A 25,095-nucleotide genomic window follows, 5' to 3' on the forward strand; every position below is an offset into this window, starting at 1 on the left:
GAAGACAGCAGAGAGCAAAAAGAAACAGAGTGGACATGTGGTCAAATTCACCAAACAGCATAAAGTTGTAGCTTCAGTATAAAGCAGTGTGTTATACTGTTATCAATTATGGATCATAAACCTGCCCTTATCATCATAATAATAATAATCTTATCTTAATTGTTCTAAGATGATATTTTTGTTATTTTCTTGTTCCTAGTTGAGTGAGGATGATGCAGAGAGAGAGGACAGAGAGGTTGTATAAGAACAGGAAGACTGAGGGAGCAGACAGTGAAGGCAGCTGAAAAACAAAATTAGTTTTTCATGTATTTCATGGAGACTTTGTTTTCCAGTAGCACATGTAAAACATGCCAGTGGACATTCTGAACAGGGGATATTGGTTTGAATAGCAGCATTTTACAGGATTCACTCCAAACATGGCTGAACAGGATGGCTGCCACTACAACAATGTGATGGGCTACAAATCTGTTCTCCACTCATAAAACTGGAGTACATGATGCCCTGTGCTGTGTTTGCATGATAAAGGGAGGGTTCGATGAATTCAGAAATATTAATACGAAACAACTCTATTACCAGTTTGCTTCACGTACTGGTCTGTGGAGTGGCAGCGTGATTTTCCAGTGTCTGTACTGAATAATGCCACTTAAAGTACTTGATGATTTGGTGGAAGCCTCTGTGTGGTTAAGAGACTGAAATACTGTTTCTTATCTTTTCTGCTTTGCCACAAATAGTTATTTAACTTCTTTAACAAGTCTTCGCTTGGGTTGGGTAACTAAAGGCTCCGCCCTAAAACAGGTGGATGAGATTACAATCACTGATTATTCACTCTGATTCATTTTTAAACATTACAATACGTCATCCAACTAATTAGGCTGCTTTTGAAAGTAACGTTTTAATGTGTATCAAATTGAATTGAGGTTTGAAAATGTGAAAATGGTTGATGACATTTGCAAGTAGCATTTTCTCCTAATATTAACGACAAGGTGTTAAAATGCTCAGCCCCCAATCATAATGCGTGGCGTTGTGATTGGGGGCTGAGCTCCCCTAAAAGTCTGAACCTAGAACCCCCCCACCCACCCAGTCTACTACATGAAGTCTTGCCCCCATAATTTTGATTTGGGGGCTTGTTGGACCAACTTTTCCTCTTATTTACTTATTTTGCTCTTTATGTGAAATAACAGTGGCATTAACCTACTACTGTAATTATGTTAGTCTTCATAAACTTTACACACTCAAAGCAAAAATAACTACACTAAGCTGTGTTGTGAAAGAGAAAATTAAACTGCAAATAGAATAACGAAACAGTTCCTGTTATAAGATTTTGCTAATGAAATTGAAATTAACCGCCACAGAATGAATGCACAGTTTTTTGGGGGTAATTGTGCCGGGTCTGGGCTTCTCTGCTCAGGCTGCTGCCCCGTGACCTGAACCCAGATAAGTGGAAGAAGCTGGATGCCATGTTTGAACTTCAGCAGGACGTTTCAACCGTGTCTACACAACTGAATGCATCAGATTGCTGCTTTGTGATTGGCTGATTAGAAATGTGTGTTAATGAGCTGTTTAACAGGTGTACCTAATAAAGTGTCCGTTCAGTGTATATGTATAACCTGTTTTCCTTTTGAACCACTGAGGGAAGCACTTCACCACAGTTTTAGTCCTTGTAGTGTCAATAAAACACTGTGTTTGTGCTCTGGTGACATTTTATTTGGGAATGTTTTCACTCTAAAGGGAGCCGAACAACACAGAGACAATAGAAACAACAGAAACTTTAACCTACAAAAAGTCTGAGCAGCATGACTCATAAACTAAACATACTTCTGTGTGGAAGCAAAGGCAGAAACACCCGACCTCTCCCCGCCTCCTTATTTCATCACATTTTGCAGACTTTACTTTCAGTTCTGCGGATAACATCAGTGGTTTATTTTAACCCAGATATTAGTGACGTTGGCACTGAGGATGGTTTTCATTGGCTGATGATGCAGCTTTGACCTCAGCTTTGGGTCTCCATGCAGACCCACATAGATAATAAGATATTAGCTGTTAGATTATCGAGAGGTCACCATGAAACTGTTTATTTTTCTGTTTCTCCTGGAAATACACGGCACGGTGGGACGTGAGTTAGACATTTGTATCACTTACAGTAAAGTTTTTTAAACTTTGTTTTGCTAAGAAGGACATATTTAAGATTATTTTTAAAAAGGCTATTAATAGGTGCGTTTGCCCACGTTTAAATAAAAGCCATTAATATCTCTGCTAGTTCTGGGAAAATGCTTCAGGAAGCTTGATTAGCATCACTTTCAAGTCACAAACACCAAAAAGGTTTGTGAGTTTTAATCACATCAACGTATCAGTGACACCAAAGGACTTCCTGATTCCTGCGCAGTTCAGGGTGTGTCGGCAACATTACTAACAGTGTAACATGATCCATTACTCATCATCTGTTATTAATCACATCAATTTAGACTCTCAAAATAAAGTTGAACAAAAATACAATCTGATATTTTCTAATTTTACAACATTTGAAAAGAGCCAATAATGAGTTATTGATTATTTGATTCATAATTACATCGGTATTAGTCTCAAACATAGTAAAAAAAACCTTTGTGTTGGACTGTGCCATAGTTTATGTTTTGTTTATAAAAACTGCCCTTAACTCAGCACTGTTAGAATGATAATAGGATGATTAGATGAAATATGGACTGCATGCACTGTTGTTGTTGAGTCTAAAAGCTGAAACAGTCATTGTTTCTTACAGTGACTCGCTCTCTGAGATATTTCTACACTTCTTCCTCTGGAGTCTCAAACTTTCCAGAGTTTGTAGCTGTTAGTTTGGTTGATGATGTTCAGATGATTCACTATGACAGCAACACAGAGAAAGCAGAGTTTAAGCAGCAGTGGATGGAGAAAGCTGCAGAAGATGATCCAGAGTATTTGTCCCGCCAGACTAACAGGCTCATGAACACCCAGCAGGTCTTTAAAGGCAACATCGACACTTTGAAGCAGCGATTCAACCAAACTGGAGGTTTGTTTCTGTTTCACTTTTTTACTCTTAAAATGAAGCTTTTTATTAACCCAGCTGCTGACACTGAATAAAATCTCTCCAGGTTTTAAAGACCTTTGTTGTTACAGACTAGACTTGTAGTCAAGCCCGCCTAAACCAAGACCAAGACAATACCAAGACCAGAGGGTATCGAGACCAAGACAAAGACAAGACTGAGACCGAGACCGAGACAAAAAAGTCTTTACACTGTCACGTCTCTCACCTTCTCTTGCTTTTCACATAATGATATTATCCTATATCCTCGCATGTGATTGGCCACAATATGGAGGGATTGGAGCATAGCTGAGCCACTGTGTGAGAGCTGAGCAGCGAAAGGAAATTAAGTGAGGAGCCGGCTCTCGCTCAATGGGAGTCCACTCTTCTGATTCACTACAAAGCACTCTCTAAGCACGGCTCTTAGAGCTGATGCTTTTGTGCACGACACATTATCGAACGTTGGTTTGTGTGTCATGGGTCCACAATCACTGTGTCGATCTGAGACAGCAAGACAGAGACAGCGAGACCAAGACAAGACCAAGACCACGTAAAAGTGTCTCGAGACATCCAACTCTATTACAGACACAAGCTAGCTTGTTAGCGCCCTAATGGAAGCTTAACCAGCCAAATTTAAAAAGCTGATTATGTGTATTTATGTAGTTTTTATTGAAGCTCTTCAACTTAACTCCCTCATCTGTGGGAAAATATCAACTACTTCCTGCCCCTCTTGGTTTCAGGTGTTCACATTAACCAGATGATGTACGGCTGTGAATGGGACGATGAAACGGCTGAAGTTAACGGATATCATTACTATGGCTATGATGGAGAAGATTTCATATCATTTGACCTGAGGACAGAGACATGGATCGCTATAGTAATGCAGGCTGTAATCACCAAACACAAGTGGAACAGTGACAGATCTCTTTCAGGTGATCTGAAGAACTATCACTCCAAGCTTTGTCCTGAGTGGCTGAAGAAGTACGTGAACTATGGGAGGAGCTCTCTGATGAGGACAGGTAAAATCACATGACCTGATTTATTGTAATACTTTTAATTAAAAGGCCACATCCTGATCTTCTCATACATTTATTACCACTTCATCACATTTATGCTTTTCATTTTTCCTGTCCCAATTTCTGTTTATTTAACTTTTCTAATCACCATCGCTGCAGCTTTTTACAGCACTCCCTTCACTCAGTTGTGTACTTCTTGTAATTCTCCCATTTTCTTAATTATTCTTTAAATGGCATTTATGTTAATTTGTGTGTCTAAAACATTCAAAATACATCAAATGGAAATGGTAAACTCAGTATGCTGTTATGAACGGTGATTTTTGATTTATTTTTTTATTTTTTAAATCTCTCAGAGCTTCCATCAGTGTCTCTCCTCCAGAAGTCTTCCTCCTCTCCAGTCAGCTGCCACGCTACAGGTTTCTATCCTAACAGAGCCGAGATGGTCTGGAAAAAAGATGGAGTGGAGCTTCATGAGGGTGTGAGCAAAGGAGAGATCCTCTCCAACCATGATGGGACCTTCCAGATGAGTGTTGATCTGGATCTTTCATCAGTCATACATGAGGACTGGAGGAGGTACGACTGTGTGTTTCAGCTCTCTGGTGTGAACAAGGACATCGTCACCAAACTGGGTAAAGCAGCGATCAGGACCAATGAGGGTAAAATTGGAAAAAGAAGTGAGTAAAACTTATAAATACACCTTTATTTGATCTTATTTGGGTTTTCCACTGGCTCCACGTGAAAGGAGGAAACTGGAAGGAGCCCTTTTCACACATGCTTAAAACAAACCAGGTGTTTGATAGAGATTAGGGAGCAACAGGACTAATCATTCAGTACTTGATCTTAATAATGGAGGATGCAGGAGTGAAAAAAAACCCAACCAAAAAACTTTCATTTTTGGGCTTTAGTACAAAGTTAAACTGCTGATCCAAAACTTTCAACAAAAATCTAAAACAGGCAACAAACTGGTAAATCTAAAATACACTCAGAGAAATCACACGAGAGAAGACAAACAGACACTAAAACAAAGACTGAAAGGAGGGAAGAGTGTTTATAAACACATGAGGTAATCAGAGAGTGGGAAACAGGAGGGTGACGAGACACAGCTGACGTAAAACTAAACGGATGAAACACTGAGTGAACTTAGCGCAGGGACAGAAACAGAGACCCTTCAAGGACCAATAACACTCTGTGACTACAACACTAACAAGAACTAAAACACAAACAGGTCTGAAGGATCCACTAACGCAGCACAGGTGAAAATAAAGATCAGACAATAAACAGAGCAAAGGGAGCCCTCGGCAATCACACAAGAGCAAATAAAGAAAAAATAAACACAGCAGCAGGCCTGAGGATCACACACAGCTCAGATTACACTGATCTTCGTCTTTCATCATCATCACTGGGAGGTAAAAACTACAAACTTTAATTTTAATGTGGTTTTAGTGACCCTGATTTTTTTTTTCTGGTTTTATGTGATCTGTTTATAACATGGAAGAATCGAACCTGCTGTGATACTGTGTTCATTCACCTGTTGTTGATGACTGGCTCAGTGTAACTGCTAAACATCAAACTGTAATACAGTTTGGTTATTCACTAATCTACATTAAAACATTGTGTAGTTTAGGGTGAGGGACCAGACAAAGAGCGATTCAAAAGACCCTTATGAAAAGGACACCGAGGGAACAGTTTACCCTGCCCGGGATAGGGTTACCGGGGCCCCGCCCTGGAGCCAGGCCCGGGGAGGGTGCCCGAGGGCGAGCGTCTGGTGGCCGGGCCTTAGTCCATGGGGCCCGGCCGGGCACAGCCCGAAGAGGAGACATGGGCCCATCCTCCCGCAGGCCCACCACCCGCAGGAGTCGCCATAGGGGTCGGGTGCATTGTGTGCCGGGTGGCGGCCAGGAGCGGAGGCCCTGGCGGACTGACCCCCGGCTGCCAAGACTGGCAATAGGGACAAGACTTTTGGACTGCCTCGAAGAGATTCTGGCAAACCGTCAGACGTCTCAGGAGGGGAAAGCGGTGCTCTACCTGCACTGTGTATAGTGCTGGTGGAGCGCTACTGACGTCGACTGAGAAAATTGTCAGGCGGTGGAAGGAATACTTCGAGGACCTCCTTAATCCCACTGACACGTCTTCCGAGGAGGAAGCAGAGTCTGGGGATGAGGGGAATGACCCGCCAATTTCCGGGGGCAAGGTCACTGAGGCAGTTGAACAACTCCTTGGTGGCAGAGCCCCTGGTGTTGACGAGGTCCGCCCCGAGTTCCTGAAGGCTCTGGACGTTGTAGGGCTGTCCTGGTTGACACGCCTCTGCAATGTTGCGTGGAGATCAGGGGCAGTACCTGTGGACTGGCAGACCGGGGTGGTGGTCCCCATCTTTAAGAAGGGGGACCGGAGGGTGTGTTCCAACTACAGGGGGATCACACTCCTCAGCCTCCCTGGGAAAGGGGCACCGTGGCTCAGGGGGTTGGGAATCACATCTGTAACCGGAAGGTTGCCGGTTCGATCCCTGGGCTCTCTGTCCTGGTCGTTGTGTCCTTGGGCAAGACACTTTACCCTACTTGCCTACTGGTGTTGGCCAGAGGGGCCGATGGCGCGATATGGCAGCCTCGCTTCTTTCAGTCTGCCCCAGGGCAGCTGTGGCTACAACTGTAGCTGCCTCCACCAGTGTGTGAATGTGAGAGTGAATGAATAGTGGTATTGTAAAAAGCGCTTTGGGTGCCTTGAAAAGCGCTATATAAATCCACTCCATTATTATAAAGTCTATGCCAGGGTGCTGGAAAGGAGAGTTCGTCCGTTAGTCGAACCTCGGATACAGGAGGAACAATGCGGTTTTCGTCCTGGTCGCGGAACACTGGACCAGCTCTTTATCCTCTCCAGGATACTTGAGGGTGCATGGGAGTTTGCCCAACCAGTCTACATGTGTTTTGTGGACTTGGAGAAGGCATTCGACCGTGTCCCTCGGGGTGTCCTGTGGGAGGTGTTGCGGGAATATGGGGTGTCTGGCCCATTGCTACGGGCCATTCGATCCCTATACAACCGTTGCAAGAGCTTGGTTCGCATTGCCGGCAATAAGTCGGACTCGTTCCCGGTGGGTGATGGGCTCCGCCAGGGCTGCCCTTTGTCTCCGGTTCTGTTCATAATTTTTATGGACAGAATTTCTAGGCGCAGCCAAGTGGCGGAGGGCTTTCGCTTTGGTGGCCTCAGAATCTCATCTCTGATTTTTGCGGATGATGTGGTTCTGTTGGCTTCATCGGGTGAGGGCCTCCAGCTCGCACTGGAACGGTTCGCAGCCGAGTGTGAAGCAGCGGGAATGAGGATCAGCACCTCCAAATCTGAGGCCATGGTTCTCAGCCGGAAAAGGGTGGAGTGCCCACTCCGGGTCGGGGATGAGTTCCTGCCCCAAGTGGAGGAGTTCAAGTATCTCGGGGTCTTGTTCGCGAGTGATGGGAGAAGGGAGCCGGAGATCGACAGACGGATTGGGGCTGCAGCTGCAGTAATGCGGACGCTGCACCGGTCCGTCGTGGTGAAGAGGGAGCTGAGTGTAAAAGCGAAGCTCTCAATTTACCGGTCGATCTACGTCCCTACCCTCACCTATGGCCACGAGCTGTGGGTAGTGACCGAAAGAACGAGATCGCGGATACAAGCGGTGGAAATGAGCTTCCTCCGAAGGGTGGCTGGCCTCTCCCTTAGAGATATGGTGAGAAGTTCGGCCATCCGGGAGGGGCTCAGAGTAGAGCAGCTGCTGCTCCACATCGAAAGGAGCCAGTTGAGGTGGTTCGGGCATCTGACAAGGATGCCCGCTGGGCGCCTCCTGGGTGAGGTGTTCCAGGCATGTCCCACCGGGAGGAGGCCCCGGGGCAGACCCAGGACACGCTGGAGAGATTATATCTCTCGGCTGGCCTGGGAACGCCTTGGTATTCCCCCGGATAAGCTGGAGGAGGTGGCTGGGGAGAGGGAGGTCTGGGCCTCTTTGCTTAGGCTGCTGCCCCCGCGACCCGGCCTCGGATAAAGCGGATGAAGATGGATGGATGGATGGATAGTTTAGTTCCTGTGGTGTTTTATAGATAAAGGACTGGTGTGGTCTTAAAATGTTTGAGACTTAAGATGTTTAAAAGATTTCTCTGTCTGTGACTCAGTGCAGCTTTAGAAAGAAATTTATCGCTCAACCATTTCAGCTTTGCATGAAGTCAGCCTCTCCCAGCTGTCATGACTCAAAGGTACATCCAGGACGAGATGCCAGTCTATCTGAGAAAGAGAGAGACAACCACACAAACTCACACATGCAGGGAAAACTTAGAATTAAAATGCCCTCCATTGACCTCCTGTTTCCCCTCCCTCTCCCCTCCAGTGAGGAGTTAAACAGTTTGATGGCGTGTGGGACAAAGGAGGTTTTAAGTCTGTTGTTTCTAGACTTTGGGAGAAGCAACCTGTCGCTGAACAAACTCCTCTGGTTGTTTATGGCTGTGTGCAGAGGATGCCCAGCATTGTCCATAATGTCCAACAGTTTCTTTCTTGTCCTCTTCTCTGCCACTGTCACCAGAGTGTCCAGCTTCATGCCGACCACAGAGCCAGCCTTCCTGATTAGTTTTTCCAGCCTGGACACGTCCTTCGTTTCTGTGCTGTTCCCCCAGCACACCATAGCATAGAAAAGTACTCCAGCAACCACTGACTGGTAACACATCCTTAGGAACTTCCTGCAGACGTTGAAGGACCTCAGCCTCCTGAGGAAGTACAGACTGCTTTGGCCTTTTTTATGGAGGTGCTGCGTGTTGTGTGCGTGTTGCCCGGATTCCTTCTTTTTTAGTGCTCTGCAAGGACTTTACTGCAGCAGCTTTTAGGTGCTGTTTGTTTGTAGGCCTTTCTGTATGAAGTTTAGTCTTCAATAAGTGAAATGCATGCTGAGTTGCGTTAAAATCAGGTGACTGAATTGGCCATTCAAGAATATTCCACTTTGCTTTAAGCCTTGAATGCCATTTGTATCATATTTGATACAAACGTTTCTTAAAGGACAAACGGTACAAACACGTTCTGTAATTGCAAAATGTTATGGACAAAACTCTTTTGTTATGTAAAATTAATTTTTAACAAAAAGTTGCCAAAAATGCCCAATGTTTCAAATGTGACAACATGTGTAATAAACAACATGATATCGCAAGGAAAGTTTTTGTTTGTTTGCTTTAGCTATATGTTTTCCATCTGTATTATCAAATGCCAGACAACTAAGCTGGATTTGAGCAGACAGTGTGTCTCTAAACACCTCAGAAATCATTCGGCTGCTTCTGTCCTGTGTCACATCATCAATAAACAGTGTTTACTAGTGCATAACTGTATAACTTTCTACAGGACTGAATATAACATCAATATGTAAAAGTCCAGAGCCTCTGTGCTTTATCTGAGGACGATGTGTCGTACACAAAGCAAAGGTCTCCATCACACTTTTCATAAACTGTTTGGTTTGTCCATCTTGTCAAACCAATATTGAACTAATAATAATAAAAATAATAATAATAATAAATCTTGATCATTTACGCGCAATGTTTTAAGTTCAGAAATTAGAAAAATCTCTTTCAAAAACCTTTCTGTGCAAACAAATGTCTAAAATTACATATAAATTCTCTCTCTCTTTCCTTTAGGGATCAAAAACCTTAAATGGGTGTGCACCAGTCACTTCTCATGCCCACAGTGAGGTTTTGAGAAAAATTTAACCCTGCCAGCTTCGCACAGATGTACAAACGTAAGTGTGTTCAAGTCCCAACAAACAAACAAACAAAAAGGCAGGTATAAGGTGGAAACCCAGATGTCCCAGTTCTAACATCTAGGGACAACTTTCTATTTTAAATTGATAGATTAAAGTGAATATACTACTCTGGATATATTTTAATTATTAGCACTTCATAAGAAATGACTCATGTTTGTATATTCACTCATCACTCATCAGTATAACTGTGTCGCTGACATTACTCAATGGGCCCGGGAATACCTCCAGAAACCACTGTCGGTTAACACGATTTGCCTTGCCGTCTGCAGATGGCAGCTAACACATTATCATGCAAAAAGGAAATATGAAGTGTGTCCAGAAGCGTTGTTTGTTTTTTGGCCATTATTTAATGGTTTATTTTTAAGTTTATTTAATTATTTTTAAATTTTCTTCAGTCTCAAGTGCAGAGTATCAGAAGACATGCTGGCCGAATAAGTGGGAGCACCACTCAGTATTCACTTTTTTTCATTTCACACTTTGCAGAGCTATATTACTCCTGACACACACTCATACACAAATCTGAATCAAACACTAACGGCTATGAAATGAACAGAAAAAGGAATTCATAAGGAGCTTTTCGCTTTGCCTCTCCTGCTGATCCAGTCAAATCTGTATCCAATAAAATCTTTAATGACGTGAGTCACTGAGTCACTCCCTCTACATCACCTTCAGACAGCAGAACTTAATTTGATTCGTCACACTCCGTTTTTGCACAAACAACTTGAATCATGTTGAATCACCTGCAACAGGAAAGCAAAAGTTTGCATTTTGTCCTATTACAGCTATAATTACAGCTCAAATTAGCCTGACAGAGGTGGTTAAAAATGAAATGCAGCATTGTTATGTAACTTGTAATGGTGGTGCAATACGCAAACAGATTGACGACACTATGCCTCACTACTGTTTGTGTGATTTTGGCCTGTGTTCTCGATCTCTTTGTAGTTTGCTGAATCTGGAATCCTGGTAGAAATATTGTCCAGGGAGGCAAAGAAAAACAAACAGTCTGATCGACTGATGTGATTGCTGCAGACTGCTGTATTAGTATGTTTACGTAAGTAAAGGATCTGCAACTGGTTGAGAAAACACTCAAGAAAACATCAAGTTTGCTTTCTCTACTGTACTCAGGGTGAAGGTATTCAGAGTTTGAACGAACGCTGCTGTTCTGGTACTGAAAACTGAGTTTCCCATCTTAAGGCCTTTGCACAGCAGATGTGTCAAATATGTGCAAATATTTAATTTGTAAAAAAATATCTTTTGGACTCACCCATTCTTAATGCAACTATGCACACCAAATGCATAATTACGCAAGACAAATTTGTGGTTTTTATTTTTTCAGATCAGTTTTGGTTTTTCCACACATCAAGTGGTGACACAATAAAAGCGTGCACGAAGGCGGAACATTTGACTGTTGTTGTGTCTGGAAAAGCTCACAATCAGCTCTCTGAAATTACTTCTCTTCCTCCTCACATGTTATCCCAACTCCCACCACTTTAACATTGAAAATCATGCCAGCACTAAAAAAAATTAAGCATCAATATTGTCCATCCATCCATCCATCCATCTTCATCCGCTTTATCCGAGGCCGGGTCGCGGGGGCAGCAGCCTAAGCAAAGAGGCCCAGACCTCCCTCTCCCCAGCCACCTCCTCCAGCTTATCCGGGGGAATACCAAGGCGTTCCCAGGCCAGCCGAGAGATATAATCTCTCCAGCGTGTCCTGGGTCTGCCCCAGGGCCTCCTCCCGGTGGGACATGCCTGGAACACCTCACCCAGCGGGCATCCTTGTCAGATGCCCGAACCACCTCAGCTGGCTCCTTTCGATGTGGAGCAGCAGCTGCTCTACTCTGAGCCCCTCCCGGATGGCCGAACTTCTCACCCTATCTCTAAGGGAGAGGCCAGCCACCCTTCGGAGGAAGCTCATTTCTGCCGCTTGTATCCGCGATCTCGTTCTTTCGGTCACTACCCACAGCTCGTGGCCATAGGTGAGGGTAGGGACGTAGATCGACCGGTAAATTGAGAGCTTCGCTTTTACACTCAGCTCCCTCTTCACCACGACGGACCGGTGCAACGTCCGCATCACTGCAGCTGCAGCCCCAATCCGTCTGTCGATCTCCGGCTCCCTTCTTCACATCAATATTGTGCTTAGATAAATAATTTTTTGATTTTGTGCATGATTAATTAGGAAGGTCGCCGGTTCCATCCCTGGGCTCTCTGTCCTGGTCGTTGTGTTCTTGGGCAAGACACTTTACCTTACTGCCTACTGGTGTTGGCCAGAGGGGCCGATGGCGCGATATGGCAGCCTCGCCTCTGTCAGTCTGCCCCTGGGCAGCTGTGGCTACAACTGTAGCTGCCTCCACCAGTGTGTGAATGTGAGAGTGAATGAATAGTGGTAGTGTAAAGCGCTTTGGGTGCCTTGAAAAGCGCTATATAAATCCAATCCATTATTATTATTATTATTATTATTATTATTATTATTATTATTATTATTATTATTATTAATTAGATAACTGAAAGCATTTTCTGTTAAATTTTATTATTTTTAATGATGCGGTTATTAGATGTGATACTGAAAAATGTCACTTTGGGTTATAGGGTGAAATGAAGTAAGCTAACGAACACTAGGAAAGTCAAGCAGCTTCTTTCGTTTGGACTTTGCTGTGAGTTCAATTACTGTCTCTGTTTGTTTTTTGAAACCCAGACTTGACTCTTAACATCCCCTCTTAACCCTTCCCTTCATCATTCATGGTTCATATGAAGATATTTTACTTTCACTTTCGTTGATAACCCTAAAGGCTGCGTTTACCCCAGATTTAAGTGACGTTTACTGTCAGAGTAAATTCCTATTGGCTCAGATGGAGCCCAGTGGTGACGCACGTCCCAGTTTTCTCCTATTTTAGCTTTGATACTTGAGCTGGAAGCATGGAGGCGCTTTTTCTAGACAAGCGAACACACTAAGTCTGTTAAAGGTTTGGATGTATATGGTCACAATGTGAATGTTTATGGTCACAATGAAGGCCTTCATCTTCCTTCTTCTCCTGGGAATACAGGGGGCAGCGGCAGGTCAGTTTGACTGTTATATTTTTGTCTTTTTTTCTATGTCAGATTTATGTGTTTTGAAAGACAAATGGACGGACTGTTTGCTCCCCAGAAAGTTCCTGTACGCTAAACATTTAGTTGTAATGGATCCTAGTAGAAAATGTCAATGTTTAGAAACAATCGATTATATTATACAGGTAATTAAATCGTCTGTTTATCTCTTCAATACCTAATAATAAACATTAAAGTTTAGATGAAGGCAAAGATTAAAACAAGGCGACTTATGTCCCAAACTATTTGATGATTTCCGGGTTTAAACCGTTCGTGACGCATTTTTAAGCGTTGTGACTCTGCTGTTTCTCCAAACAGTCCAACAAATAAAACATCAGTGAGGAGGTCTGATGATAATCTGGTGACAATAATTAAAACGTTTATTTTAAAAACTAAGTACCATTTTAATTTTCACGAGGGTTTAAAACATTTTCACACAACAGCTGCTCATTAAAGTTAACTAAAGTTCCTTTAAGTATCTTTATAAATATTATTTTTATTTTACTATTATTTAAAAATTATTTGTTCAGTATATGAAGAGCCACATGTCATTTGATGTAATCTATTAAAAGTTAAAAGACTCCTGCTTTTTATTATCTTCAGTATTATTCACCAGTGTTATGCTTGTGAATATTTTCTGTTTGACAAACATGCGCACACATGTCGTAACTAACGAGTAGTTACACCCGGATATGAAGTTCACTGTTTTTCTGGTGTTATTGCTTAATTAACAGCGCAATGAGGTGACTTTTGTTGTGACGTGTATAAATAAAATAGAATTCAATTGAACTGAATTGAGATGCAAATTAAATCATTATTACTTCATAATATCAGATAGTTTATGTTTGTAAAGTGCGAGTACACTACACATACCATCATGAACTAATGTTGTTATCACTGCTGAATGATCAATAAGAAGCTGCAGGTGAGAAATACCAGAAAAGTTTTGCAATTTATCTCCACCAGGGAGCGCTAATGAGAAGAGTTTCAAACTAACAAATATTGTTGACTTTTGATAACTGAAAACTCAACTGAAAACCTGATTACAGAATAAACCATAAAATAACAATTGCTAAGATAATATTCCCCAAATAATAGTTACCTAACATTAGCTTTGGTTTTATTGATAATATTATCGATCAAAGATATTGGAAGTAAAACTTTCTGTAACAACAAAGCTTAAAAAATGTATAAAAATAATATAAACAAAGAAGAAGCATCAATATGCGTCAATCAGTTCATATAATTTGAAATATCAAAAATTGAAATGCAAAAGAGAACAATTCACTTCAGAAGTCATGCTGCGTAACAAAAGCAAAACAGATTAAAAATAATATTTATTTTGTTTAACAATGAAAACAAAATAAAAATATAGTTAAATTAAAACCTATAATGAGTTCAAACCATCAATCATGAAAACTGAATTAAACCAAACTGAAGGATAAACAACAGTTTTAAAACTTTCTGTGAATAATCAGGTTCAAACTAGAATTTGAAGTTTTGAAGAAAAGAGGATCAGAAAATGACATTAACCACTGAATATCTATTCATAAATCTATTTTGTGTTTATTGAAGGGACAGCAGGATTATTACAGGAAGTCTTTAATGTGCTGTAGTTTTTCTTATTGTGTTATTTAAAAAATAAAATAATTTATAAATCTGTGTTCCTGAGATCTCACAACATTAACTGTTTCTTACAGTGACCCACTCGCTGAAGTATTTCTACACTGCGTCCTCTCAAGTCCCAAACTTCCCAGAGTTTGTGGTTGTTGGGATGGTTGATGATGTTCAGATTGATTATTATGACAGCAACACGGAGAAAGCTGGGCCCAAACAGGAGTGGTTTGCCAAGAACACAGATCAGCAGTACTGGGAGAGGAACACTGATATCTCCAGGGGTCAGCAGCAGACGTTCAAAGTCAACATTGAGATTGCAAAGCAGCGCTTCAACCAAACTGGAGGTTTGTTCATGTTTCATTTTTTACTGATATTTTCTGTTAATATTTTCAGTGTGTTTTGTTTACAGTAGTAAACAGGTTTGCACACATTAAATGTTTCATTCAGATTACAGATTAAAATTATTAACATAATAATTCATAATAAATGTAGAACTACAGTCTGTGAAACTTTAAATTAATTCAAACAGCTTTAATGATCATGTTTGTATGAACTGGCATAATTTAACTGTTTAGTTGATCAAAATAATCAAATAATAAAGATAAATTCATGATATTTGAAGTTTTCTGTTTATATTTAGGATTTTTTGCCTCTGAAACCTTGATGGTTGTTTTTGCTACAATTTCTTAATAATCAGTTATTCAGAAATTAATCTCCAGAAAATCAGCAGGATCTAAATAATCAGTCTGAGGTGTGTTTGTTTTACAATTATTGTGAACTAATATTTGACTTTTAATAAAAACAATAAAAACTCTCCTTCAGTGGAAGCTTCTAGAAAGACCTGAGGACAGTCTGGTGTGAAGTTTTCCTGCAGTTATACGATTTTTTTAGAACGATAGGAGGCTGCAGAGTTTCAGAGGATGGAAACTTAAACCCAGGATCAAGATCTGAGTTTGTTGCTCAGGATCCATCTTACTGTGTTTGTCTGTTCCTATGGTTTTTTAGCAGAGCAGGAGAAGCAGCGGGTAGGAACAAAGATGGATCTTTTTTATTGCTTTCCAAACTGGAAAAATAAACAATAAAATGCAACTTTCGAGTTTGATAATTGGACGTCTTTTGCCTGCATACAAAACATTACCACAGTGCAGCAGTGGCTTGGGAATTTTAAGCTGTAGGATGTTTGGTTGGACAAAGGGAATCCCCACTACAGAAACAATTAACACAGTTCATCGGCTACATACTGAACTTGAAGGATAAAAGCAAAGTATCAATCCAGTCATGCTAGTATTGATCCGTAACCAATACTAGTGTTGGTATCAATACTATCGATATTTGGATCGACCCGCCCACCTCTCTCAGTGACAGCTGTGAGCGTTTTCTTGACTCATGCAGGGCCTCCCCATGTTTCTCCTCCACTTAATCTACACTCCAATCAAAGGAGTGCAGACAACACCAGCTCATCCCACATTCACTTTGTTGCCGCCTATAAGGAAGTGTTTTTGCGAGATTTTCATGGACATTCACGGCGTCCTGATTTATTCATCCATCCATCCATCCATCTTCAACCGCTTATCCGAGGCCGGGTCGCGGGGGCAGCAGCCTAAGCAAAGAGGCCCAGACCTCCCTCTCCCCAGCCACCTCCTCCAGCTTATCCGGGGGAATACCAAGGCGTTCCCAGGCCAGCCGAGAGATATAATCTCTCCAGCGTGTCCTCGGTCTTCCCCGGGGCCTCCTCCCGGTGGGACATGCCTGGAACACCTCACCCAGGAGGCGCCCAGGGGGCATCCTTGTCAGATGCCCGAACCACCTCAGCTGACTCCTTTCGATGTGGAGCAGCAGCGGCTCTACTCTGAGCCCCTCCCGGATGGCCGAACTTCTCACCCTATCTCTAAGGGAGAGGCCAGCCACCCTTCGGAGGAAGCTCATTTCCGCCGCTTGTATCCGCGATCTCGTTCTTTCGGTCACTACCCACAGCTCGTGGCCATAGGTGAGGGTAGGGACGTAGATCGACCGGTAAATTGAGAGCTTCGCTTTTACACTCAGCTCCCTCTTCACCACGACGGACCGGTGCAGCGTCCGCATTACTGCAGCTGCAGCCCCAATCCGTCTGTCGATCTCCGGCTCCCTTCTCCCATCACTCGCGAACAAGACCCCGAGATACTTGAACTCCTCCACTTGGGGCAGGAACTCATCCCCGACCCGGAGAGGGCACTCCACCCTTTTCCGGCTGAGAACCATGGCCTCAGATTTGGAGGTGCTGATCCTCATTCCCGCTGCTTCACACTCGGCTGCGAACCGTTCCAGTGCGAGCTGGAGGCCCTCACCCGATGAAGCCAACAGAACCACATCATCCGCAAAAATCAGAGATGAGATTCTGAGGCCACCAAAGCGAAAGCCCTCCGCCACTTGGCTGCGCCTAGAAATTCTGTCCATAAAAATTATGAACAGAACCGGAGACAAAGGGCAGCCCTGGCGGAGCCCATCACCCACCGGGAACGAGTCCGACTTATTGCCGGCAATGCGAACCAAGCTCCTGCAATGGTTGTATAGGGATCGAATGGCCCGTAGCAATGGGCCAGACACCCCATACTCCCGCAGCACCTCCCACAGGACACCCCGAGGGACACGGTCGAATGCCTTCTCCAAGTCCACAAAACACATGTAGACTGGTTGGGCAAACTCCCATGCGCCCTCAAGTACCCTCGAGAGGATAAAGAGCTGGTCCAGTGTTCCGCGACCAGGACGAAACCCGCATTGTTCCTCCTGTATCCGAGGTTCGACTAGCGGACGAACTCTCCTTTCCAGCACCCTGGCATAGACTTTCCCAGGGAGGCTGAGGAGTGTGATCCCCCTGTAGTTGGAACACACCCTCCGGTCCCCCTTCTTAAAGATGGGGACCACCACCCCGGTCTGCCAGTCCACAGGTACTGCCCCTGATCTCCACGCAACATTGCAAAGGCGTGTCAACCAGGACAGCCCTACAACGTCCAGAGCCTTCAGGAACTCGGGGCGGACCTCGTCAACACCAGGGGCTCTGCCACCAAGGAGTTGTTTAACTGCCTCAGTGACCTCGCCCCCGGAAATTGGCGGGTCATCCCCCTCATCCCCAGACTCTGCTTCCTCCTCGGAAGACGTGTCAGTGGGATTAAGGAGGTCCTCGAAGTATTCCTTCCACCGCCTGACAATTTTCTCAGTCGACGTCAACAGCGCTCCACCAGCACTATACACAGTGCAGGTAGAGCACCGCTTTCCCCTCCTGAGGCGCCTGACGGTTTGCCAGAATCCCCTCGAGGCAGTCCGAAAGTCTTTTTCCATGGCCTCTCCGAACTCCTCCCACACCCGAGTTTTTGCTTCAGCCACTGCCCGAGCCGCATTCCGCTTGGCCTGTCGATACCTGTCAGCTGCCTCCGGAGTCCCACAGGCTAACCAAGCCAGATAGGACTCCTTCTTCAGCCTGGTGGCTCCCTTCACCTCTGGTGTCCACCATTTGGTTCGGGGATTACCACCACTGCCGTGGTGGTAATCCCTGATGACTGGGTGCCGTGGTGGTCCTGATTTATTGATTAGCAATTTTAATATAATTTATTAACCAAACAGGCTGGAAAAGTGTGGAATTTGAGCCTAGATGGTGTGTAACTCCACATGTTCATATAAAGAAAATACCTGTGATGATGCACCGAGACGTTTCTCGTGGCTTTGAGAGCAGCGATGTTATAAAAGCAGGAATGACTCCTCGTGTCGCTCTCACCTGTAGACTGTCGGCTCTCATCAGCGGCGCTCAGGTTCCTACTCAAACACGCTCACAGATCTCTGTGCTACACATCCAATAATATCATTAACGTGAATGTTTTAATATTTTTAGTGCAAAATCTGATCTGGTCACAGTGCTGAAAAACACCAAAGTGTCCCAGCATGGAGTCAAATTCAAAGTCTGAATTATTGTTTCAGTCCTCTGCTCTTAGTAAATGTAATAAAAATGACAACATGGTTGTAAAATCTTAGAGGAACCTTTTTCACAGGTCACAGCACAAGAAATTAACTGTCCATCCATCCATCCATCCGCTTCCACTTATCCTTTTCAGGGTCGCGGGGGGCGCTGGAGCCTATCCCAGCTGTCATAGGGCGAGAGGCGGGGTACACCCTGGACAGGTCGCCAGTCTGTCGCAGGGCCAACACACAGAGACAGACAACCATTCACACTCACATTCACTCTCACATTCACACCTATGGGCATTTTGGATTATCCAATTAACCTATCCCCACAAGCTGCATGTCTTTGGACGGTGGGAGGCAGCCGGAGTACCCGGAGGGAACCCACGCAAACACGGGGAGAACATGCAAACTCCACACAGAAAGACCCCGGCCTGATGGTGGAATTAAACTCAGGACCTTCTTGCTGTACGGCAACAGTGCTAACCACTGTGCCACCATGCTTTTGTTGGACTGATAACGGCTGCAGAGTTTCAGAGGATGGAAAGTAAATCTAGAATCAGGATCTGTGTCGGCTGCTCAGGATCCAGCTTAGTGTGTTTGTCTGATCCTGCAGCTCACAGGAAGTTGCTCCACCTACAGCAGCATAGATAACCTGTGCAGTGATATCTCTGCAGGCAGGACGTAGATGTGCTAACGGGAGAAAATGGATTCTGTTTTTTACCCAGTCATTGTTAATGATGACTGGTTTTAAAAATCTTCCACTGAGACAAAAGCAGCCATAAATGTAGATCCTCTATATGTTGATCACATCTCTGTGTCAGTGTAAGACTTTAGTGCAGCCTCTCTCTGGTTCACTGCAGTCTTTGTCTCTGTTTTTCTGTCAGGTGTTCACTTTTTCCAGCAGATGTGCGGCTGTGAATGGGATGAAGAAACAGATAAAGTGAATGGATATGAGCAGTTTGGTTATGATGGAGAGGACTTCTTCATGCTTGACCTGAAGAAAGAGACATGGGTTGCTCCTGTACGACAGGCTGTCATGACAAAGATGAAGTGGGACAATAACAAAGCTACGATCACACAGTATAAGAATTACCTCACCCAGGAGTGTCCTGAGTGGCTGAAGAAGTATGTGAACTATGGGAGGAGCTCTCTGATGAGAACAGGTAAAATCTATGACCAGAATTAGATTGTTAACCAAAAGTTATATGTCTCAGTTTATTACTTAATATGATATTAAATTAACCTTTTCCTGCATGAATTATAAAAACCTCAATCAGAGCTTTTTTTTCTTGAGTATTTTTATTCATCTTAAGGCATGAAAAAAAGATTTTTGAACTTCATTTTTTTCAACGTACTTTTCATTTTCAAAGAGTATTTTTACACGTCCACTTAGTTGTATAATAAATATTTTGACTTATGAATTTGACAAATGAATAATTAATATAAAAAACTAACATAACAAAAATATATTTTTAAATATATTTAAAAATATTTTATAACAGTATAACAATATATGTAACAACTATAAATGGTAAATGGCGTGCATTTGTATAGCGCTTTACTCAGTCCCTAATGACCCCAAGGCGCTTTACACTACATTCAGTCATTCACCCATTCACACACACATTCACACACTGGCAATGGCAAGCTACATTGTAGCCACAGTTGCCCTGGGGCCCTGCAAGGCATGGAGTGACTCATCAGTGTTCAATGTAGTGGTTTAAGTGCAAGTTTACCATCAACACTGACACAAATACAAGAAAACAGCCTTTGAATAGTTGTCCACTGTAGTGACCTCTATGTGTGAAAGGGTTAATATAATTGCACTTCGTGTGGCATTTTGACACAGTTTTAAAATTTAATTTAATTTTATAAACCACATCACATCAAAAGACATTGGTATGGTTTTAATAATATTAATAATAATAATCTTTTAAAGTTGCTCCTGGTCGTCACAGCAGATCATCTTCCACAGTTTTAGCTCTGATATACTCATTTCTAATCCTTCTCACTCCTTATGATAATTTTAATATCATCAGTTCTGTCTCCTGTATTTGTCTCAGTGCCACCATCCTCAGATATTAAATCACAGCAGGTCTCACTGCCATCTTCTAAACCTTCCTTTCCACTCTTGCTCATCTCCATCCACTCCACCCAGTCTGCACTCTCTTCTTCACGTCTCGTCTGCACTATGCACCTCTCCAGCTCAAATAAAAGTAATAGTAATAATACAGAAAGAATGAACTGTTTGTCTTTACTCCACAGATGTTCCCAAAGTGTCTCTCCTCCAGAAGTCTTCCTCCTCTCCAGTCACCTGCCACGCTACAGGTTTCTATCCTAACAGAGCCGAGATGGTTTGGAAAAAAGATGGAGTGAAGCTTGATGAGGGTGTGAACAAAGGAGAGATTCTCACCAACAATGACGGGACCTTCCAGATGAGTGTTGACCTGGATGTCTCATCAATCACACCTGAAGACTGGCACAGATACAGATGTGTGTTTCAGCTCTCTGGTGTGAACGAGGACATTGTCACCAAACTGGACAAATCAGAGATCAAGACCAACAAGGGTAAAAGTGATGAAGGTAGGAAACATGCTTTTAGTTTACTGTAAAAACCGTGCAGTTCATGTGGTTTTATTTGAGTTTGATGAAAAGTTTAATTCCTCCCCCGTTGTGTACAGATTTATATTAAATATTTTTAATACTGATACTGATTTGTTAATTTCTTAATAAATATTAACATTTAAAGTTTTGAGCGCTCTGATTTAAATTATTGTCCACTTTGCTGTCTTTTCACTGTTTATTTAAATTTGCGAGTATCTTTGATATTCTTTCTGTCAGCTTCTGTCAGAATAATTTTAAGACCTAAATCAGTTTAGACCAAGTTGTGTTTTTCCACCACATTTTTTCCTGCTGAACATTGATGAATATAAAACATGTTCATGTGTGGCCACTGATTATCTGACTAATGGACAGTTTTAGAAGATTAAATAGTAAATGGGGGAAAATGTATATTTTGAAACATATGTTCAAATTTTTTGGCAATGTATTGAAATTTAATTTAATGGCAGAACTTTTATTGTTGGAATGAAAACAAAAATTAGTGAGACAAGCATGTAGTGACCATAAACAAAGCTGTTGTACACGATTGTTATCTGATTGGAAACTTTTTGTTCTCACCTTTTGTTTGTTCTGTGATCCACAGGAAATTCCTTCTCCTCGATCATCACTGTTGTTGTTGCTGTGGTTGTTGTTGTTGCTGCCATCGCTGTGATCACATTCTTTATTTACAAAAAGAGGACAGGTGAGAAACAAACTTCCTGGATTTTTCTTGTAACAACAATGATGACATAGTGCAAACAATAATAATGATAGTAAGAGTAATATGACTTAATTGAAGTCATTATTAACAGTTTTCAAAAGAAAACAAACAATGCACACAGGACTAAACAGGTAACAACCAAAAGCAGTGTAAGCTGAGTCCTCAGATTAATATTAAAGTATTTTAACACTTTCTCTGCCAGCAGGATGATCAGACTCTTTCAAATCCTCAATATATTACAACAATATTCATTAATCATGCTCGTTGTGTTTCATAACTTGCCCCTTCATTTCTCTGCACTTGTAGATTTTTGTCCAGTTACTTCACTTTTTCTTCTTGTCTGTTATTTACTTTTTTCTGCATCATTTTTCTTTCTGTCTTTGTGGGTTTTTTTGTTTTTGTTTTTTTTACACCTGAGCTACAGTTTGGGTGTCAGGGAACAAAATAACCACCAACTCAGTTATTGAAACCCAAACATTATTTCTCTTTTCTTAACCATCAAATCTGCCAAACAAACACATCCTAAGGTACACCTTTACCTGCATTAGAAATGTGTACGTTCTCTACCTTCAGTCGCTTTACTTATAAATTTAACATGAGCACATTTTGTGGGAAAAGTCAGAATATATCTATAAACACATTAGTGAGTAAGCCCAGTGTCTATGTTTTTAATTTTACAAATTAAATTAATGCTTTTGTCCAGATTACAAAATGAAAACATGAAATTATGTTTCATGCCTTGTATAATACGTGAAAAAATTGTGTTAACATTTACAACAAATTACTAACATGATGTATTTTTTCCTTTTTATTTCAGGCAAACGTCCACCATCTCGTAAGTTAAACTTTGTCCCTTTTCTCTAATCTCTTGTCTACACTAAATTAAAAAGGGTTTCTGTACTTTAATCTAAACAGTCTTTCAGGGCTGTTTCCTGTTGTGTTCGATTGTTGTAAAAGTGACAGATGAGAGCAGGATGTGGACTAACATTGTGTTTCTGACCCTACAGCTGTAGAGAACCGTGAAGTCAAGGAGCAAATGCTTCCTCAAGCCTAAACCACAAACAGCTCTGCACACAGTGAGTTACTTCACATTTGTGTCTCATGTTTTATCTTTCTTTTTAAAACTTATGTAAAATAGTGGCTGTAGTAAAATCTCCTTTTTAAATAGAACCAAAAAAGTGCTTTATAATAATAATAATGGATTGGATTTATATAGCGCTTTTCAAGGCACCCAAAGCGCTTTACAATGCCACTATTCATTCACTCTCACATTCACACACTGGTTAGGGTTGTAGCCACAGCTGCCCTGGGGCAGACTGACAGAAGTGAGGCTGCCATATCGCGCCATCGGCCCCTCTGGCCAACACCAGTAGGCGGTAGGGTAAAGTGTCTTGCCCAAGGACACAACGACCAGGACAGAGAGCCCGGGGATCGAACCGGCAACCTTCCGGTTACAGATACGCTTCCCAACCCCCCGAGCCACGGTCGCCCCAAAGCCCCACGGTCGCTTTAGTATAACTTTAAATCATATAAGAGAAAGATGCTTTCAAAATAACGTTTCATGAAATGATTTAACAAAATTAAAACAAATGTGTTAATTCCATTCAGAAACATATGAAGTAAATACTCGATTGAATCAGAATTTTAGATCTTAATGAAACTGTAAATATGTTATTTGTGGATTTGATTAATCCTAACATTTATTTTATTTCTTTTTTATCTCTACAGAGAACCTGAGAGAAGACGTGTCAGCTCGTTCTTCTCCATAAACTGGAATTCATTGAATTCGTTGATTGTTCACATCATAAAATCTGTTAAAAAGATCTAAAATCTAAAATATAGTTGCAGATGCTTATTAGTCAAGATTTAATGGAAAGGAGTTTGAAAATGAGTTGGCAAACATTACATCATTAACATATACATCATAATGGTGATATTAAATTATTCTGAATATGTTGTTTTCTGTTAAAAAAAAGGCGATTTAAAAAAAAAGATCTAATTCTGTTTAAATGTTTCAGTATTAGTATCAATATTATGACAGAGATCTTGATAACCATTTTCTCGGTAAAGAGCTGTTAATTTTTACAATAGCGGATTTATTTTGCTTTCTTATTACATACGCAATAAAATAAAAACCTTTAAGATTATCCGATATTCTGACCACCCTAATGCCTGTAACCTAGCATTAGGATTTTAAGATTATCTGATTATCCTATTGCTTGTAACTTAGCAAAGTATCAATGCAAAGAATTTCATACACGCCGCCGACTCTTGTACGTGTAAAATAACACTGAGTTAAAAAAAAAAAAAAAAGCACCGCGCACATATTCAGAACTCGGTCCCAAATAATTTTATTAAAACACCCTCGGATGAGGTATTTTGGCTTTGTGTGGGAAAGACTTTTCTTTTTTTTTTTGAGTCACTTTCACAACAGGTTTTCTCATTAGCAGAAAACTCTCGATAGACAAAAAAACAAACCCTAAAAGATAATTACTGTGAGAAACTGCCTTGTTTTTCACAAAATAAGAAGGAGTCAACAAAACGTCACACATAAAAACAACCCCTCTAATCAATATTAGTATTTCTTAATGCTTGTAACCCGTGCAAAGAATTTCATACACATTAAAAAATTTCATCCTCGGATGAGGTATTTTGGTTTTGTGAGGTAGAGTTTTTCTTTATTTTTTGAGCTACTTTTACAACAGAGGAGACTGGGCCTTTGTGATTGCTGCGCCTAAACTTTGGAACAGTCTGCCTCTTGAAATTAGGTTCTCTCCAACACTTGACATTTTTTAAAACCAGCTTGAAAACACATTTTTACTCTTTGTTCTTTGTCTTTGTTTGAGCTGCGTTTTGTAGTCTGTACAGCACTTTGGTCAACCTGTGTTGTTTTTAAATGTGGTTATAAATAAAATGATTAAACAGAAAAAACACTCACCTCTAAGCTTTCATCCATGGTGATAACAATCCAACTTTGGGACTAGCGAGTAAATGTCAGAATGAAAAGCATGATGATAAGTTGTTTGTTTCAGCGCCTGCCAATAAATAGTCATCGGTAATATTTCCCCCCCAGCAGCAGGATGCATGCAAACTTTCCAAAAAGGTTCGTTATAAATCAAACTTGTGTACTTGTGGCAAAGGCCGTCATCTGTGAAAGGCTGTATTCAAAAAACGTTTGGTTTTACCTGCTACATTAAAAAAAAAAATCCACGGTATGGGGTCTGTGGTTCGGCTGCCCTTCTTTCACTGATTTAATGGTCAGCTTTTGGCAGCCGATGTTCCTTAGTCTAGTTTGCTATTTTGTATTTCAGGCTGACTTTCCATCTTTAATAGC

General features: G+C 41.8%; 1 protein-coding gene across 4 annotated transcripts; it reads left to right on the forward strand.

Annotated features, from left to right (window-relative positions):
• Positions 1–1,947: 1,947 nt before the first annotated feature.
• LOC309699217 (major histocompatibility complex class I-related gene protein-like) lies at positions 1,948–22,839 on the forward strand (the record flags this gene model as incomplete). Of its 4 annotated transcripts, none has more annotated exons than XM_082522157.1 (7): positions 2,005–2,113; positions 2,756–3,022; positions 3,775–4,053; positions 20,705–21,022; positions 21,645–21,743; positions 22,579–22,596; positions 22,769–22,839. In XM_082522157.1, 7 exons carry the CDS (start codon positions 2,062–2,064, stop codon positions 22,813–22,815), a joined length of 1,080 nt encoding a protein of 359 aa, XP_082378283.1. In that variant the 3' UTR covers positions 22,816–22,839. The 4 variants fall into 4 exon arrangements, with proteins under 4 accessions (XP_082378285.1, XP_082378283.1, XP_082378282.1 ...); XM_082522156.1 differs by lacking the exons at positions 2,005–2,113; positions 2,756–3,022; positions 3,775–4,053 and adding exons at positions 12,796–12,862; positions 14,590–14,850; positions 19,324–19,602; XM_082522158.1 differs by lacking the exons at positions 2,005–2,113; positions 2,756–3,022; positions 3,775–4,053 and adding exons at positions 12,796–12,862; positions 14,590–14,850; positions 19,324–19,602 and having other exon boundaries at positions 20,705–21,007.
• Positions 22,840–25,095: the final 2,256 nt, after the last annotated feature.

The sequence above is a fragment of the Aulonocara stuartgranti genome (assembly GCF_965226115.1).
Source record: "Aulonocara stuartgranti genome assembly, chromosome: 22".
NCBI lineage: Eukaryota > Metazoa > Chordata > Actinopteri > Cichliformes > Cichlidae > Aulonocara > Aulonocara stuartgranti.